The following is a 19,690-nucleotide window of genomic DNA, read 5'->3' as shown; positions in this document are numbered from 1 at the left end:
GGGAAAGCAATAGCTTTTTGGCTCCAAAAATCTTTAAGATTAATTCCTGTCTCGAATGTATCCTTGCAGTTACTATCATGTTGCATTTCAATTAACTCTTCTTGTATTTCATCTGTCACCTCAGAAATGTTGACTATGAAAGGATTGCAAATCAGTTTCCGAATACCTTTTTCCTGTTTCCTGTCCTTATCAAGTTTCCTGTCCTTGCAGTCAGGAAAATAGCGATTGAATTCATTTTTCAAGCTTTGCAAATGGAATGTAATGTTCTTTTGTATTTGTCCTTTAATCTCAGCACACTGTCAATCAATAATTGGGTTCAATGTATCAAACGCAGAAAAATTTTCTCTTTTGACTTTGCTGATCCATAGGTCGATTTTAGCGATAAATGCACTGATTTTATCTTCAAATGCAAATTTATTGCTAGTGACTTCCAGTTTCATATTATCTGACCACGCACCATACCCCAGCCCAGTTCGCTATCAGCTCTAACCTTGACGTACTGCGCATTGTCATCAACGCGTCGTCATTTATTTAATAATTTTGGGATAACTTTTGTGGACCACTTCAGATGCTTTCAGGGACCACAGGTTAAGAACCACTGGTGTAGATAGAGGATACAATCATAAATGACTAGCTGTAAATTTGAATGCAAAGCAAATATTTCTAATTTTCAATAGGATTTTATGACTTTTGAACAATCCTGACTTGTAAATAAGACATTTATGGCACCTAAATGTTTGATTTTATTTGTTAAAAACATTTCAGAAATGTTTTTAACAAATAAGAAACAATCATTTTTGACATTTTATTTCTCTTTGCTGATATAAAAATATTATTACCATATAATATAGAGTAAAATAAGAGTTCTATTTATTAAATATTTTGTTTTCTTATGTTTAAAAATAATAATAATTCTCATTTCTAGGATAATGGCATCTCCAATAATTATTGAAGGTAATGAGAAATCGTCATCTTTACAATGGTTACTGTCTAGCGTAATAACAATAGCAGATGCTGAAATAGTAGAGTGTCTCTTCAATGACAAGACAGAGAGTAAAGATAATGTTTCTTCTCAGCCACAATATAGTGAAGTGAGTAAATGTGAAATGTTGAAATATAAAGAATATTTCAAAGGTAAATCTAATGTTTTTAAACTTTTTAGATCCTTTGTTTTTCTGTCAATTCTCTAAGATCTGCTGGTAGTAACGTGCCAAATTGGAATGAGCCAAGTATAAGGATAAAATATCACGGAACCGAAAGGACTTCACAGGTACTCATTTATTTAATAAGTCCAATTTAATCTGAATATTAAACTAATTTTATTTATATAAATTTATCTTTAGATGCGCAATCTCAAACAGCCCAACAATAGTATTAACTTACAATTAGGTCCATTCTATTCAGAAGTGGATATTTCAATCCTGGATCGCATTCATACGTTACTGAGGCTACAGTCGTTCTCTACATTACACGAAAAGTATGATGCTAGTCCAAACGCACAATCCTGGGTAAGCATAATGCTAGATACAGGTTTTATGATTTTATTAACATTTACAAAATAATACATTTATGCAATATTTCTGTAGACTGATAAAGAACAAACTACAACTGGAAAAACTGATATAGTATTGAATAGTCCTTTTATTCTTCTATGTTTCCGGTAAACTTACATCTAATAATTAAGCTGTTTTTAAAATTTCATTAATTAATTGAAACTGAATAACACAGATTTCCTATTCCCGATTTGCGGCCATTACATAATATGGATCGTGCGCCATGGTGGCAGCGTAATCTACGAAAAGACTTGTTACTGTTGGAATTGACGGGGGCCACTCTAACTTCTACTCTAGACATTGACGAAACTAGTTACAAATGTGAAATACAATGTCGTGATGCACATGGTAATATAAGATTTACGAACTTCAGATTATTTTAATTTTAAACGTTACAAATATAAAAAAAAATTGTGTTAATATTTTTAGGACTTTTCCAGTCTGGACTGGATGAAACTCCTGTTTCTTTCCTCAGAACATGTGCCGATTCTAACAGTGATGGTTGCACCAAAGACGATGGATTTGATTGGCCAAGGTATATATAATTAAAGTACTCATTAGAGTTCTCCAGAAACATTGAGAACATTTTTGAAGAATTGAATATTATGGAAAATAATTTTTCTCCACTCGTTAGACTTGTTTTTAAAGCAAATCCAATCAGTCAGCACTCAGTTCTTGAAGCAGAAATTTTGCCAGAAAATGATGAATCGCTTCAAATGAATTCTATTATGTGCCATATGGATTTAGGTGAATCTTTACCATTTGTTTCCCGGAGAGTATTTTACGAAACTGATTTACACAGTAACGTGAATGGTAGGGATAAACAGGAAAACAGTTCTAGTTGCGAAGCTGATCAGGTTGCACATTATTTAATGTCCTTTTAATAAAATAATAGTCTTTAAGCTTTATATAAAATTTCAATATTTAATAATACAGGTTATCATGCCTGCTGATAAGTATCAAGTTCAAGAATTTGTTGAGAAAGCAATGAACAATACAAGATATTCCTTAGAATTTTTGCTTCCTAATCTCAACATATTTCTTCCAAGCAAACATTTTTATGAAGAGCTGTATAATAGGTAAAAAAATTTAAAAAATTTTTTTGTTTTTCTTTGTATTATTAATTAAAAAGTGTATTTGTTTTTCATGTAAAGGTTAGCTACAGATCTAGTAATGTGGGAATTGTCAGCTCCAAAAGCTGTGAATCGCTCGGAGAACTTTAACGGGAGGGGTTCTTGTTCTGGATTTGATTTGGCTTCCCAGTTAACACAAGAAACTAGTTGTTTCCAAACCTTTTCTATGTGCAAATCAGCTCTACAATATGGTAAATATTGTTTTTTTTTGTTACATTAATCATTTGTTTTTGTTAAGAATTAATTCTTTTTACTGCTAAATCCAGAATCAAGTTCTGACTCAGAAGAAGGTAATGGTCTTTACTATTCAATAAGTGAACCGTTTCAGAGAGGAAAGAAAAAACATTTTAAAAGACAAGATCAAATTCAGAATCTTCAAAGTAATCTTGTCATTACTGTCAATGTTACTCAGGGAAAAACTACTCTTATAGCACCACTTCGCGTAAGTTATAAGTTTAGTAATGTATCTACCAATTCAGGGATTGAGGTCCAATCTATATTACCATGGTTTATTATTTTTTCCTCATAGGACAACAGTGCCAATGTTGTTCCTGGACAATATGGTGAATTTCAGTTACATGTAGAAGATTCCTTATTTTGTTTTGTTTCAAATTATCATGGAGAGCTTCATAATAATTATGTCTGCCTTCAGTCTAACAAAGCAACATTTTATCACAATGGTAAGATATTGTTCAATGACTTAAGAGTTATCTACTGAGAAACCATCTCTAATGCTATTTAAATATTTTATATAGCATTCTAATCTTAAATTTTTATGAATTATAAGATTATGATGATTTATAAGATTTAAAATTGAAATATATATTTTTAAGGGATGCTTTCAACTATTAGACAACCCCAGAAATTAGAACCTGCTGTCTTGATTCCACCTACTCATCTACATGCAACCATTTATCAGTCTGATCCAGGAATTCCCCAGAAGCAAGGATTTCATGTCGGGAAGGGAGGAGACAGTTTAGATATGTTGTCTGTCGTAATTAAGGTCAACTTAGATGAACAAGCGATAAAGGTATTTATTAAGAATCATTACATCTCGGTTGTTATTATGGTTGTTTCAGCATACACCTTCTTAAAAATCATCATGTTAACAGAATTTTTTGCAATAAAAATAATGGTGCTTATGGGAAGATTAAAGTCAGAGAAAAACCCTTAAAACCTGTTCAGTCTTTCAAAATATTTTATTTTAATCTTTTCCTTAATATTTAAAGCTTTCTTTTTTTAATCACTACTTGGATTCTTATAATTCTGCCTTGTTGTCATTAAGAGTGTCTTTAATCAAGCTTATCACAGATTCAGTTAGGCCCACAATGGCGCATCCAGGTGGTGGGGTGAGGACCATCTTATCCAGGACAGACCATCATCTAAAAAGCTCCTGGGATTTTTGACTAGTCTGAATTTATTCCCAGAGCAGTAGGCTGGCACCTTAACTGCTCATTCATCTAGTTGTTTTTTATTGATTAAAGTATAATAATTTGAAAAAGCAGTTTGATACACACTTGTAAAGTAATGCACATGAATATTACTGGGATATAAGAGAAGATGGTTTGTAGATTTTGTATATTCCTTTCTGGGTTACTATATTCAGTTGAATGCCTTTTGTGTGTTTACCTGGTGTTACACAGTAGTACAAAACATAGCCACATCATGAAAAATTGCATTTGACCTAGCATGATTTTGTTTTGGTGATTTTATTTTCCTATTTACTCATACAAAAAAATTTATGTATCAGAAACACACATTATAATAGAAGAGACTGTGTTTTATATCTTCATTTAATTGAATTAATTCTTTATAATAATTAATAAATTGGGGATGTTGTGGTCTAGCAATACAGCACTGGCTTTGAAACAGCCACGACTATTACTATAAATACTGTAGTTTTAGTTATCAAATAAAATTTCAGCATTCATTATTGACAACAGAATATTTAATTTAATTTAAGAATTTTTAGTTTGTAATAATTTTTATAAATATAAAAAATAAATTCTTGCAGACATTTAAAGTTGCAGTTGGAATTTCGGGTGCCACACTGAGACACTATACTACTACATCACCACAGAATTGGTTAACGCAGTTTGTAGATTTCTTTGATATAGTTGATTATCCCGTAAACGGTTACATTCCTCCTGCCATCATAACTGAATTACATCTTCATCTATGGAGTTGTGCAATAGATTACAGGTATTGTGTAGTATTTAAATGATATTTTGTGAATGAAATAATGTGAGTTAATAATTTAACTATACAAATAGTCTTCTGTTAATTTAACAATTCGGAAGATTACATCGTGCAATTTTTTTAAAAAACACATTCAATCAATGCAATATCAATCTTGAGAAAGATCATTAGCAGAAACTGCAGTATCCTAATGATCTCTTTGAAGAAAACATTAAGGAGACATGGGGATGTTAAGGAAAATCTTAAAATTTTTTCTGCTGTTTGAAAAATAAGTGTTTGCAGAGTTAAAATCTTAATACAGTTGAAGACCTCATTTAAGAAACTAAATTATTATTCATATTTTATGAGTGAAAGAGTATTTGTTTGGCATGTAGATGATGATTTGAAGTGTTTCTGAGTAGTAGTAATTACATGACAAAGAGCTTTTGAGAATATTGCCCTAAGGAATGAATAAATAACAAGAGTCAAAGGAATCTCAAATGTATAGATTGAAACTCAAGAATACATCCAACCATTATTATTATTATTTATATTCTTATAACATGTTAATTTTTGTATAACATGCCAATTTCAAGGAATTAACTACAATATTAACTGAGGACTATCTGTGTGAATGCATGTTTGTTATGCATATATATGTGTAAAAATATTCCACATTACTGAAATTAAATTCTGCTATAAACAGGCCTCTTCATTTACCACTGAGAGCCGTTATTACCATGGAGAATTTTAGCATATCGAGTAATATTGCCGCTAATACAACTACGTCTGTGTTTCGGTAAGAACATTATTTACTAATCTTTACAAATAATGAAATGCTGTTAAATATTCTTTATTTTATGAATAATTTGTTGATATTATTACAGAATTATTGCTGAAGAATTGTGTCTTCTCATTTCAAACAATACAGAAGCAGAGAAGGTTGATTTAAAAAAAAGTCAGTTTATTTTTTTATTTTCAATAATAAAAATATATTTTGCTTCAGTAAAATATGCATTTAATGTTGTAACACCAAATTAAAATACAATACAAGTCATAGAATTATATTAGTCAATTTATAGAGGGGAGGAGGGTATTATGGAATACCATTTACATTTCTAAAAATAACTTTACTGGTGTTTGAATAAAAATCCCAAAATCATTATGAGTACATACTATAACTAATTGTAATGAATTGTCACTTGTAAAAAAAAATACTATTTATTTCGTTTTAAAAAGTCAATTTTTCAAAAAAAATATTTCCTCAAAAAATTGACAAAACTTCATGGGTTAATTCCACAGAAATAACCGCCGGAAAAAAACGGCAGTTATTTCTGTGGAATTAACTCATGAAGTTTTGTCAATTTTTTGAGGAAATTTTTTTTTTGAAAAATTGACGTTTTAAAAGAATATAAAGAAAACTGCACCATTGATATAATACATATCTATTACTTTTACTTATAGTAGATAATACTATTTATTTTGTTGTTATAAAAAAATGTATTTAAAAAACACAAATGGAGGGTAATATGGAATAGGTGGTTTAAACCATTAAAAAACTAATTATACTTCATAAAACAGTTATTCTTAACTATAAAAACCATATTTTTAAGATTATGTGCATGTCATTCCTGCTTCGAGTCTGTTTACAAAAGTCACAGATATAATTTTCTTTCTCTGCTCCGGTACAATTAAGGTGAGTCCACAGAGAATAGCTGAAGCATTGAATCCAAATTTTCCCTCGTTCATCTTTGGAGAATTTTCCATTACAGAAGATACATTCAGTGTCTTCGTTTTCTGGTTCTTTAGTTGATGGCATAAAGTCCATTACAGATGATACATCAGAATGGAACAATTCATCGCTGCTAACACTGGAGTCATCTCTAGTAGGTTTAGGTTTAGGTCTAGAAGGTCGGTCTAAGTTTAATTTCTTAACAGGTGGTCTTTGAATGTTCAGTTTCTTTTGTTGTTTTGAAGCTTCTGGTTCCTTCTTTTTGTCCTTTTCTTTAAGTTTATCCATTTAACCTAGTATTCCATAATACCCGACATGAAATCTTGGAAAATGAACCTTTAAACTGATGGACAAAACATTGTCAGCTAAAAAACGACTACAGTATAACAAACTACAATTCTTTTAGTGTACATTATGCTTAACATCAATGTTCAAGTCACATGTGTACTAGTAGGTTAAAATGTTTGAAAACTTGCCTGCAAAAACTCTTGAAAATCACAAAACACACTTTATTCTGTAGCGAGTGGTACGACAACGACAAGCGGTCAACTCTCACTGCACTGCATCGTGGGAGTCTTTTTTGAGTAGTTCATGGTATTCTCACGAATAGCAGCAACAAATAGAACCGAAACCTCGGTATTCCATATTACCTGACTGTTCCATAATACCCTCCTCTCCTCTACATCTAAATTTATATTATCACATATTTTAAATATTAACATTACTTTATTAGAACAAAATTGAAATTCTCTACTACATGATATGTTTCTGGGATTAGAACAATAAATGTAATCATTATAACATTGAAATTTTAGGCATGAAAATAATTAATAAATATCATATTATTAGAAAGTAAAAAGCAATATTTAACTATGTTTACTACATTTTCCTAAATCTTAACATCTAGAACAAGACTGAGCCAAATTTTGTCATGATAGGAGCCGTATAATGCCTATCAGAAATATGAAAGCAACATTCTCTGTTGAAATTATATAATACGATATTGCTGTTTATAAAAAATATTACTGTTAGGTTAAGAATGTTTATGTTTAGATAAGTTTGTAAGAAAGGCTATGCAATAGAACTTTAAGAAAATAAGTTTACTACAGTTTATAACTTTAACAAATATTACAAAACCCGATATACTTGTAATATGCAAACAATCACTGAATTACATCGGGCTACTTTTCTGTGATAATATTTAATTAATTTCTAAATAATTTGACACTGGAGGAAGGCATTAGGCACTATCTCTTATTAAATTTAATAATTATAATTAAATTAAAATTTATTAAATAATTAGAATATTCTGGAAGAAAAGAATCTGCCTGGAGCATAGTAAGAACCTGCAACTTACTTTAGAAGGTTTGGATTTGAGTTAGGACACTGTTTAAAATTTTATTTTTAACAAATGTACCCTTAGCTTACAGTTGCCTTTTTAAGTTATGAATTACACTTACAATCCATGTGTAAATCACATTACATAATAAGTCAGCAAACTTACAAAAATATTACATATATGTAAGTGTGTAACAAGTTTATTAAAAGAAATTGTATAAAAATGAGAGAGACAGTTGCAAGCTACAGTTTGGCTACCATAGATCTAAAATGATGAGGAATATGTTTAGAAACAATAAAATAATGAAACCATAAAGCACGTACAGTGCATATAATTATAAAATATTTTTGTGTACTTTCCATTATTTTAGTATATGTGTGATTAGCAGTGGGCCACTGGGCTCATCCCAAATGACCACTTACTCTGCAACAGGTTGGTAAAACCCATTCTCGGCTTGTTGGATGGCTAGGAGGGCAAAAATTTGAGTGGGGAGTGCGTCAGTAAGTCGGCAGGTGTCCTTCAGAGACAGGAGACAGGTTTAAAAACTAAACAAGCATTTATTTATATAACTAAGCTAGGATACATAGGTTAAATGCAATTAAATAAATTCACTATACAAAAGGGATACTCTAATAGCTTTACCTGCTAGTCTGAGAGAGATTTCACAAAGCTCTAAAAAGTACAAATACCTCTATGCGGATATGTCTAATATGCGTTTGTTGAATAGGTTCGTTAATGGCGATGGAAGTTCAAATGGCTGTGGTTGGTTGTATGTCCTGTCGGTCCGGAGTATGGAGACAAATATGACACATCTACCAAGTATAACTTCCGAGGGATCGCCCGGAGCTTTCGGAGACTCAAGCTTTTATACGTTATTCGTGGGAAATGAGTCACGTGATTGACTTCAGTTGGCACTTACGGTGCATTCCGATCAACTAACTGTCAACTTTCCCACCTTAATGTGAAAACAATCGGTGACCTCCGATATACTTCTCACCAAGAGTGGGTTTTCCATTGGAGTTGTTTACAAAGATTTTTCTGACATCGGTGTAAAAATCGCGGATTTCACATATGTAAAGTTTTTAAACTTTTCATGGTCTTAAGCTGTAAGATGTAAGAGGTATTTCTTCTTCCTAAAGTTGTAATAATTTTAAAAGCCTAAGACTAGATTGTGGCTGGTTTTGCTTATATGCAAATTCAACACTAGCTCTTCTATATTGTTTTCTGTGTTATCATCATTAAAAGTTACTCTAGAAGTACATCTTTTTGTACATTTTAATTATATAAAACTGTCTTAAGTAAATTGATCAGTTGTTTAAAAAAATTATTTAATGAAATATAGGTAAATATTTCAGTTGATCAACCATTCAGAATTAAAATATTTTACTTTTATAACCTTGAGTACATAATGACAAAAAGCCATTAGTAACATTTCTGCTCAAAATCTTCACTTTCTATTTTTTCCATTAATTATGAGAACAAAATATGCAACATACTCAGAAAAAAAAGCAAAAATATTCATTTTTATTATTGTTTAATACAAAATTAGCATACAGTAAGACCCCGCTTAATGGTGCCTCGCTTAACACTGATTCAGTATAATGCTGTCTGCTTGAAGCTTAAAAAAAAAGCTAAAAATTTATGCTAATTTAAATTATCGCTGCATTTTATTGATTCATACATAATACAATTATTTATGAACACGAACCAATCAGAAAAAGGTGGCCAAAAGATGTATTTTCTTTAAATCTATGTTTGTTTGGTGCAATTTTGGAAAAAATATAACATCATGGATGCCATAGGCAATAGCGAGGTTGAGGCTGAATTTTCACTGCAAAAACTTGTACGTCAGACGTTCAGCGCCACTTTCCTGTAAGCCTAGAAGTTTGACAGTGGTGTTTGGAATGTCGAGCATGATTCCATTGACTTTTTTTTTTTTTTCATTGAGTAATCATCATTTCCCCTACTAGAGGATCAGAGTCCTCCCTGTCCCGCTATCGCACCACAGGGAAAACGTTTCTTTATTACAATGTTTCATTACAAACAGATAAAACAACAAGTTTTCATTACAAAATATATAAAATTAACATTAAACTATTGGCGCGCTCTTGCTTGCCTTACAGAGGCCACCGGAAGCTTTCCGGTGCAGTAGGCTTGGGGTACACTTTCCCCAACCTTTACATCAATATCCTTCTAAAGAAGGAGAATAGATCGCAAGTAAGATTTTTATCTCGTATCATTAGATATAAGTCCAGATTAGAGTTAGTGCTGCTTAGTTGATGGATCGCTGAGAGCTCAACTCTCTGTTGTTCATATCTGTAACATTTACTTAACAGATGATCCATGTCTTGTAACTCTTCGCCACAAACGCAACTACTGTTCTGTTTTTTACCAATACGCTGTAAGTATGCGTTGCAATTACCGTNTGGGTGCACACGTAGGTAACGTGTTCTTCTGTATCTATTCTGCATCTCTTATGCGATGTCATGTAATGGATCACCTCTTCGCGGATACCTTCCGCGGTTTTCACCTGCTCGTCTTCAGGCAGGACTTCCATTTCTTCAGGTGACGACAACTCGTCGTCGGAAACAAGTAAATGCGGCCTTTTAGCCGACATAGTCCTGAAAAGGACTGGAAAGTCTTTGATCGCAGTTGTCGCTTAGTTTCGCCCTTTCGGGCTACTTGCGGGCAGGACCATGTGGAGGTGCGACACTACTTCCCCTGGACTGTTATAAGTGTTAAAAAGAGCAAGACTAAAAGAGCGCAGCGAAATTCGCCAAAGAATAGCCAGTGAAGCTCAAAAGAACGCAAAACAAATCAATGGGGCACCCTGCCCGATTCCATTGACTATCCAAACACCATTGTCAAACTTCTAGACGTACAGGAAAGCAGTGCTGAATGTCCGACGTACATGTTTTCATGATTAAAACTTCGGCCTCAACCTCACTAATATCGGCTTCACTTGGCAAGAATTAACTGATAAATGCACGAACAAAGTGTGGAAGAAGTTATGGCTGCAGGTATCCAAGAATTTTCAACGAGAAGAGCCTATTACTGTATCGTTAGGTTGATCAAACTCAACCTAATTGATACAGTAAGACTAGAAGATGTAGATGAACAGGATATTGAGGAGTTACCTCAGGTTTCTGGTGAGAGCCTTACCAATGATGACCTTCAAGAACTGGCAGAACAAGGAATCCATGTAGAACTGGAAAATAGTGATTCTGAAAACAAAGAACCCAAAAAATTTCTCTACAGATTTCCTTAGTAAAAGTTTGGTAACGATAACCGAAATTGTTGATCAAATTGTAGCAATGATTTAGATTTTGAAAGGAGTGCAAAAGCAAAACGAAGCATTTTGTATGCGATCTTCTGCTACCGACATTTTCTTAAGGAAAGAGAAAAGTGACAAATGAAACTTCATGTCTTTATTGCAAAAAAACAAGAATTTCAGAAAAGTGAGGACCTTCGTCACAAAAAATGAACTTTATATTTCTGTGTGCATATGTTTATGTGTTATTTAACATATATTATTATACAAATTAATATAAAAATAACTTAAATTTAAAGTAAAATTTTTTTATTTTAGGTCGCATGTCTCCCTAACCCTATTTACTCTATGTTAAAATTACCTTGTTTAACACTGTTTCATTTAGCGCTTTGCTGTCTAGGAACACATCCCTTGCTTTAAGCGGGATCTTACATTATTTGTTATATAAATATTCAATTTTATTGTTTTTTAGATTATGTGTGCGTTGTTGATACAGGCCTATTTGATTTATCGCTTAGAATGACAGACAATAAAGATTCTGTGAGTATTTTCAAAATGATTTTCTCCTTACAAATTTATCAATTGCCAATCTAATCACTATATTTTACAGTCTCATCCAAAATTAGATTTAAGAGCCATGAACAATATGGTTCATATCAGAACGTGTGCCGATTCCTGCCGTGCTCTTCAAAACTTGATAACCTATTTTGCTAATGATGGGGACTTATTATCAGATACTTCGCTTCTGAAAGGAACAGAGGTTAGTATGAAACTATAAAGATAATAGCAGAAATTTAATTCGTAATTTATTAAATATATAGAAGCTCTTTATACATTTAGGTACCTATTTTAATTACTGAATCAGATGGTCATGGAATAATCAATCTATCAAAATCTCAAGTTGCGCAGGTTAATGACCTTATGGCAGAAGCTATGAAAGAATCATCTAATGGATGTAGCTGTTGTTTAAGTAAATATAATTAATACAAATATTGTAAATGCTTAACGTTGTGTGATTATTCATGCAAAGTAGGATTTTCGACAGATGATAATGGAAATAAAGAATTTCATTCGGAAATGGATCATTTTGGAACGGACTCGCCCACAAATGAATTCCACTCACCTAATCTCTCACAGGAGAATACAGTCACACTCCAGACAGAAATTGACAGATATAATGAAGACATAATGGCAAGTGATGATGAAACTATGGATGAACCAAGTGCAGATGATGAATTTTGTATTTTAGAGAATGATCCTGGAATTGGAATAACAGTAACTATTTTAAATATTTTATGAATTTATAATTTATATGTCTTGTACTTTGATTGATTTGATCACAAAAACTCAATGACGTTTTTAGATGATTATATTTCCATATAATCATCTAAAAACATGTATTGATTGACTACAAGCTTAGAAACAAAGTTTTGGTTGGCCTGAATTGAATTTTTAGGTTTCATTACTGTTATAAATTCTTTTTGTCTATATTTTTATTTTTGAGAATGCTAACATTGCTTGGAACCAATGAACAACAGTAAAAGCCTTACTTTAACAAACATTCATTAAAGAACAAATTATATAGATGCATTTTGAGAGTAGAATTTTACATTAAAATTGATTGCATAACTGATCATAACTGATTACATTAATATAATCAGCTATATAAGTTTTGTATACCTATATAACCTCATATTGGTGTAAAATAAGCAGTAATACAGAGTCATACAAAATGAATGTTACCACTAAATTATCTGAAAAACTGTCCAAGTTTAGCATTTGCTCATTACAGTTTCTCATCACATGCATATGTCACACAGCACACATCTGACCGATATTCAAACACTTCCTAAGCTTATTACAGTATATCCATTGTTGCTCCACCGAAGGCAGCCACAATTCTGCAGCACCTGCAGATTATTCACATTGCACAATGATGAATGGTTCTGTCTTTGCAAGCTGCAGAATACAAAGTGCCTTCTCTGTTTCAGAGTTGCCAGTTTCTTCCAAGAGATTTGAACAAGATGTTCAAATGCAAGTCAGAGATGAAACTTGGACCATTACTCTATCGATTGGCATACATTGGATGATAATTAATATAAGTACCGTAATTTAAAATGGTAGCATTCATTTTGGAAGATCCTGTACTAAGCCAATATTTTTATCTGTGAATATAAGATATTGATTTATACAAGTATTGAATATTTAATTTTGTTATTTTTGAAAAATAAATTAGAAGGGATTACTAAACCTGCATTCTTTTTTAGCCAAAAAGTGGAGAACCACAAGTTCGTGTTCTAACTACAGAACCACTCCGACTCATTGAAAACCATTTCTCTGTCCCACTCGGTAAGATGGACGAACTAAGATCACCAAAAAATTTTCCTCCTCCAGTTTTGAGATACATATTGAGAGAGATGTCAATTGTTTGGCATATGTATGGTGGACATGATTTTGATGTTCCTAAAGTGAAAAATGAGAAAGGTAAAAAAAATTTAAATTGAAAGTTTCTGTGTGGTCCAATCTACATGAAATTTAAACTGTAATAATTTTAAGATGTTTTATTTACAAAAATTAATTGTAAATAAAAATAGATAAAAGAGCAAAAATCACCAAATGAAAAAGTTTACTCGCAAGGAGTAAACTTGTTGACATCAAGTGCCAGTTGTGCTACATGTCACAGGAAACACTTGAACATTTACATACTATGGATTTATTTGAAACTCCTTGCTATCTAAACTTCTTACTTAGTTATTCTGTATTAAATGACATAGGTTCAATGCTAAGAGTCTTATTTGTTATATAAATTAAGCTTTAGTCATTCTAAATTTTTTTACAGGTAAAGAAAAGCATGTAACACTTCAAGATGACAAGCGAGACAGGTTTGATATTATGAGCACTTGATACTCTATGTATATACATGTAAATCTTCAATGTAAAATTTAATATTTTTAGATATGAATCCAGCACTGAAAGCAGATTATATGGACCCGTTCTTCACTTACAACCTCAGGGAGTCTCTGTAGGATTTACAAAGATTGGGGAAGAAGACTCAATCTGGACCAATGTTTTAGCATCTCCAAAAGTATCAACTAAAAATAACATTCCTAAAAGCTGGTTGATGCGAGGAGGAGTGGGAAGAATGCATGATGTTGTTATGGAACTGCAGATGAATAAGGTTACTTATATTCAATATACTTTATAATAATGACTACTGTTTGACTCATTAACTCAAAGTGGAATAGATAAAAAATTTTGAGTTAACGATACAACTAATATTGTAATGAAATTGTAAATGTCATAAAACAGACGTTATAGACATATATATATATTTACATACAATGAATTTATCTGTATATGTGGGTACATGTACAAAATAACAAAACATTGACACTATTTGTGATAAAGTCTAAAGGCAGCTCCACACATTCTGTACTAGCTGAATATTGAGCAAACATATTGCCAATATTGAGTAATGTTGATGATTTACTCATGACTTTGTTCAACAAATATTTGGAATTCACCATTTCCCACTTTTTGTTGACATATTGTGTTGAAACAAAAGGGACAAATCTACTTGGTATTGGTCTTTATTGGGTAGGTTTGTTTGCTAGCATTCAGTGAATACCAAATATGTAGAGTCACCTTAATACAAATTTGTTATCGATAATTTATTACTGATTGCCCAACAATGTTATTTGATCTGTCAACTGTCTCATAAGCATCTTGTTTATGAACAATGTAGTTTGTAGAAAGTCCCTTAAAAAGTTTGAAAGCTTTTCTAGCTTTCCCACATATAGTGGAAGCAGGATATTTGTCCATGGCAGGACCTGTTCTTCATTTCTGTCAGTTGTTTCTTGGGCTTGTTTCTTTGCTTCAGTAATGATGTCATCAGTAGAAAGTTAGACCATTGTTAATATTGACAAATTCTTTGAATGACACTACTTCATTACTTATTGTAATGAGATTGGCCCAACTTCTTTGATATAGTTCATGGATTCTGGTGGAAATTCCTATTTATTTGAAGTGTGAACAAATTGTCAACCAAAATCTGCCTTTGTGAATCAATTTGCAATGATGCTTTGTGAAATTTCATTTGAAGTTTTGTTAATCAGTTACTCCAAACTCGTGATCCATCTTTGATAATATGCAATATCTTTTTTAATTTAAAGTTGAGTGATTCCTCAATATAAAGGTTGGAATAAGTTGTAATTGAGGTAAAAATTGAACTGTTATAGCTTTCAGAGTATCATTGAATGTGTACTACATTGTCAATAAAAAGAACAATTATTCTGTTTTTAGAATCATGTGGGTGTCTAACTTTCTCAGCAGTTAGGGGGGAAAACTATCATTATCCATACTTCCTTATTTGCTACATATTATGTAAGTAATGTCTTAGCATTGTAGAAACATTTAGGCATTAGATTTTTCAGTCAGTAACTATGGCAGTTTTTCATTATCTGTCATGTTTTCTCTCAAAAAAATTATATAATCTTTGCTTTTTTTTACATCTGTGACACAATTCATCTTTGAACATAATTGTTTTATCTGACAGATATTTAAAAATATAAGCCTACTTCATGTGTTTAAAAATATCTTCTGGCCTATAGTGCTGTAAAATTCAACCACTTTGCACAATTTTACTTTTTCATTTCTGCACTTTTACCACAAATTTTATTGAAAACTCTTCTGTGCTTATTAAATTTATCCAGTTACCTGCTCCTTGCTTTGAATCTAGAATGTCCCAACTATTGTCCAAATTTTTTAGTTTTTTCTCTAAAAGTTTTCCATTGATGAGAATATATTTGTCATTATATTGGACAAAGCATTTCAAGCATGCACTTTTTAGAATGCAAATATTCACATTTACAGTATATACTTTACAAAGAACAGAATATCACATTTATGCTTTATTGTCTGATTCTGTTGTTTATTGAAAGTTTACTGAAGAATCTTCTCCATTATTTTGGATATGTAGAGAAAGTATTCAATGAAATATCAAATTCTTTTGTGATTTTTGATTATTTGGCTTTTCACCATGGTCCATATTATAAATATCTTTTCAGCTATTGATGAAATTTTACTTTTCTCTTCTTCACCACTTTACTTTATGATGATTAATGATTACATGATTTGATTTTATGATTATATGATTGATTTTATGATGATTACAAATGATTGATACACCAATTAACTGATCACTACAGCAATAAAAATATCAGCCTGTGGTTCAAATTTACAGTATATTTGGTTCCAAATAAAGAGATATATATAGACAAACTCATAAATTTGATTGGCTAATAATTAAAGTAATAATCATTGTAAACCACAGATTGTTACTTTACAGGTGAAATATCATTAAAAGTTTGAACTTATGTCATGAAATCAGTCTTTATTATATAACAGTTTTTCTCAATCTCTAACGAATCATCGCCCCCTTCAATAAAACCGTTACATAGTATCGCCCCCTTCACTTCAAAATTTGGATGCCCAGGGCCAAGGCTAACGCCAAATTCGTGCTGCATTGAGTAGACTAGTGACTAGAATAATGTTATTTGTTTAATTATTGTACGATATAACGAATAAAATATCTAATTATTCTTAATATAATGTTTTACTATATAGTCCAGAAAATTGTTTNCCTTTCCTTATTATATTATCAAGGGTATGCTTACTGATAGTTTCGATCTCTCTTCTGGAGTCTGCGCCGAATATAATAATTGTGTCGTCTGCGTAAGCAAGTTCAGCTACCGCTGGATGTTTGTCCATACGCAGAAGCTGATCGTAAGCCAGATTCCAAAAGAGGGGCCCCGAGTTAGAGCCCTGCGGGCACCCTCTATTCAATGCTTTAATAACTTCTGCTCCATTGGTATTATATATTATGCTGCGATTGTACAAATAGTCCTTCACCAGATAAAATATATTTTCAGGACATTTCGCTTCCCTGAGTGACTGGATAATCAGGGGCCACCATGTGTGGTCGAATGCGCCCCTTATGTCTAAACTTATTGCGCAACAATACTTTCTATTTGCCAATATGTACTCGATCTCGCTGATCACTTTGTAGATAACATCGTCAGTACTTCTATCGGGAAGAAACCCGAATTGTTTAGCAGATAAATAATTTGTTTTAACTATGTGCTGTAAGATGTAAGAGGTATTTCTTCTTCCTAAAGTTGTAATAATTTTAAAAGCCTAAGACTAGATTGTGGCTGGTTTTGCTTATATGCAAATTCAACAGTAGCTCTTCTATATTGTTTTCTGTGTTATCATCATTAAAAGTTACTCTAGAAGTACATCTTTTTGTACATTTTAATTATATAAAACTGTCTTAAGTAAATTGATCAGTTGTTTAAAAAAATTATTTAATGAAATATAGGTAAATATTTCAGTTGATCAACCATTCAGAATTAAAATATTTTACTTTTATAACCTTGAGTACATAATGACAAAAAGCCATTAGTAACATTTCTGCTCAAAATCTTCACTTTCTATTTTTTCCATTAATTATGAGAACAAAATATGCAACATACTCAGAAAAAAAAGCAAAAATATTCATTTTTATTATTGTTTAATACAAAATTAGCATACAGTAAGACCCCGCTTAATGGTGCCTCGCTTAACACTGATTCAGTATAATGCTGTCTGCTTGAAGCTTAAAAAAAAAGCTAAAAATTTATGCCAACTTAAATTATCGCTGCATTTTATTGATTCATACATAATACAATTATTTATGAACACGAACCAATCAGAAAAAGGTGGCCAAAAGATGTATTTTCTTTAAATCTATGTTTGTTTGGTGCAATTTTGGAAAAAATATAACATCATGGATGCCATAGCGAGGTTGAGGCTGAATTTTCACTGCAAAAACTTGTACGTCAGACGTTCAGCGCCACTTTCCTGTAAGCCTAGAAGTTTGACAGTGGTGTTTGGAATGTCGAGCATGATTCCATTGACTTTTTTTTTTTTCATTGAGTAATCATCATTTCCCCTACTAGGGGATCAGAGTCCTCCCTGTCCCGCTATCGCACCACAGGGAAAACGTTTCTTTATTACAATGTTTCATTACAAACAGATAAAACAACAAGTTTTCATTACAAAATATATAAAATTAACATTAAACTATTGGCGCGCTCTTGCTCGCCTTACAGAGGCCACCGGAAGCTTTCCGGTGCAGTAGGCTTGGGGTACACTTTCCCCAACCTTTACATCAATATCCTTCTAAAGAAGGAGAATAGATCGCAAGTAAGATTTTTATCTCGTATCATTAGATATAAGTCCAGATTAGAGTTAGTGCTGCTTAGTTGATGGATCGCTGAGAGCTCAACTCTCTGTTGTTCATATCTGTAACATTTACTTAACAGATGATCCATGTCTTGTAACTCTTCGCCACAAACGCAACTACTGTTCTGTTTTTTACCAATACGCTGTAAGTATGCGTTGCAATTACCGTGGCCAGTTAATACTTGGCTAGTAATGTGGTTTATAGGAATCCAGTGTAAGTCTTTAATTCGTTCTTCGAGATTCGGTAACAACCAAAATGTATGTCTCCCTTTGCTGGAGTTAGTCCACCTGTCTTGCCATTCCGAAATGGTGACACTTCTAAGTTTATATTTTACTCCCGAGAGAGGGAGTTTGCTATAAGTTATATCCGCTAGATGGGCAGCCTCCTTAGCTGCCCGATCCGCAATTTCATTCCCAACAATGCCCGAGTGGGCTTTCACCCAACGAAATTTTATATTAAGTTTATATTTCCGTATAGTAGTTTTTATGTTGACTGCAGTTAAACTGGTATCTTGAAACCTCTGGAGTGCATGAATTGCCGATCTACTGTCTGTGGTTATCAATACCTTGTTCGATTCACAATTAACTGAGATCCATTCAACGGCCATCTCTATTGCTTTTAATTCGGCCTGAAACACCGAACAACTATCGCTTAGTCTGATTTTATCTTCATAAACTTTGTTCTCGTTGTTAATAACAACAAAGGCCGCTCCAACCTTCCCGTCTACTTTGGAGCCATCTGTAAACACCTCCACCTCACCTCGCTCCTCTTCATGGGCAGTTTGAATCTTTTGTCGGTAGTATGGTTCAGGAAGTTCAATCATTGATGGTTTCAGGTCAACTTCTGGCCCAGCTATTTCCTGTCCTTCCACTGTAATCCTTACACCCCTTCTGCACTTATATTGAGCAGCTTTTTCTTTTACTATAAGATCTATAGGAGGAGTGCCTGCAAGCACCTGCAGCGCCTCCGTTGACACCGTACGATATGCTTTCGTCAACCGTAGGAGGGCGCACCTCTGCATACTATTCAATTTGTTTTGTATGCATTTCTTCTCTGTTGCCGTGTGCCATGCGATTGCTCCGTAGGTCGCCCGTGGAATGAAGGCTCCCTTATAAATAACTTCGAGTGCATCCTGACCGAGTCCCCAGTTAGACTTGGCTACTCTCGCCAGTGCGTTAAACATTGTTGTACATTTGTTC

General features: G+C 32.6%; 1 protein-coding gene across 2 annotated transcripts in view; it reads left to right on the top strand.

Moving 5' to 3' along the window:
- Nucleotides 1-900: 900 nt before the first annotated feature.
- LOC111624352 (autophagy-related protein 2 homolog B-like) overlaps nucleotides 901-19,690 on the top strand; it is a 28,742-nt gene continuing 9,952 nt past the window's right edge. Inside the window, exons 1-22 of one of the 2 annotated variants that reach the window (XM_023367177.1) lie at nucleotides 901-1,091; nucleotides 1,163-1,270; nucleotides 1,344-1,508; nucleotides 1,587-1,660; nucleotides 1,729-1,901; nucleotides 1,983-2,088; nucleotides 2,188-2,410; nucleotides 2,490-2,632; nucleotides 2,708-2,877; nucleotides 2,953-3,128; nucleotides 3,216-3,366; nucleotides 3,520-3,716; nucleotides 4,701-4,888; nucleotides 5,571-5,663; nucleotides 5,752-5,822; nucleotides 11,679-11,746; nucleotides 11,817-11,966; nucleotides 12,047-12,176; nucleotides 12,252-12,481; nucleotides 13,474-13,690; nucleotides 14,046-14,088; nucleotides 14,162-14,384. In XM_023367177.1, coding sequence (XP_023222945.1) covers nucleotides 930-1,091; nucleotides 1,163-1,270; nucleotides 1,344-1,508; nucleotides 1,587-1,660; nucleotides 1,729-1,901; nucleotides 1,983-2,088; nucleotides 2,188-2,410; nucleotides 2,490-2,632; nucleotides 2,708-2,877; nucleotides 2,953-3,128; nucleotides 3,216-3,366; nucleotides 3,520-3,716; nucleotides 4,701-4,888; nucleotides 5,571-5,663; nucleotides 5,752-5,822; nucleotides 11,679-11,746; nucleotides 11,817-11,966; nucleotides 12,047-12,176; nucleotides 12,252-12,481; nucleotides 13,474-13,690; nucleotides 14,046-14,088; nucleotides 14,162-14,384 — 3,261 coding nt within the window. In that variant the 5' untranslated portion in view covers nucleotides 901-929. Of the gene's footprint in view, nucleotides 1,092-1,162; nucleotides 1,271-1,343; nucleotides 1,509-1,586; nucleotides 1,661-1,728; nucleotides 1,902-1,982; nucleotides 2,089-2,187; nucleotides 2,411-2,489; nucleotides 2,633-2,707; nucleotides 2,878-2,952; nucleotides 3,129-3,215; nucleotides 3,367-3,519; nucleotides 3,717-4,700; nucleotides 4,889-5,570; nucleotides 5,664-5,751; nucleotides 5,823-11,678; nucleotides 11,747-11,816; nucleotides 11,967-12,046; nucleotides 12,177-12,239; nucleotides 12,482-13,473; nucleotides 13,691-14,045; nucleotides 14,089-14,161; nucleotides 14,385-19,690 lie in introns of both variants that reach the window. The other variant, XM_023367178.1, reaches the window with a different exon arrangement.

Source organism: Centruroides sculpturatus, unplaced genomic scaffold (genome assembly GCF_000671375.1).
Source record: "Centruroides sculpturatus isolate CEXI.00-Female unplaced genomic scaffold, Cexi_2.0 scaffold9, whole genome shotgun sequence".
Taxonomy (NCBI): domain Eukaryota; kingdom Metazoa; phylum Arthropoda; class Arachnida; order Scorpiones; family Buthidae; genus Centruroides; species Centruroides sculpturatus.
The sequence above is the reverse complement of the archived record's forward strand: the minus strand, read 5'-3'. Positions and strand labels throughout refer to the sequence as shown.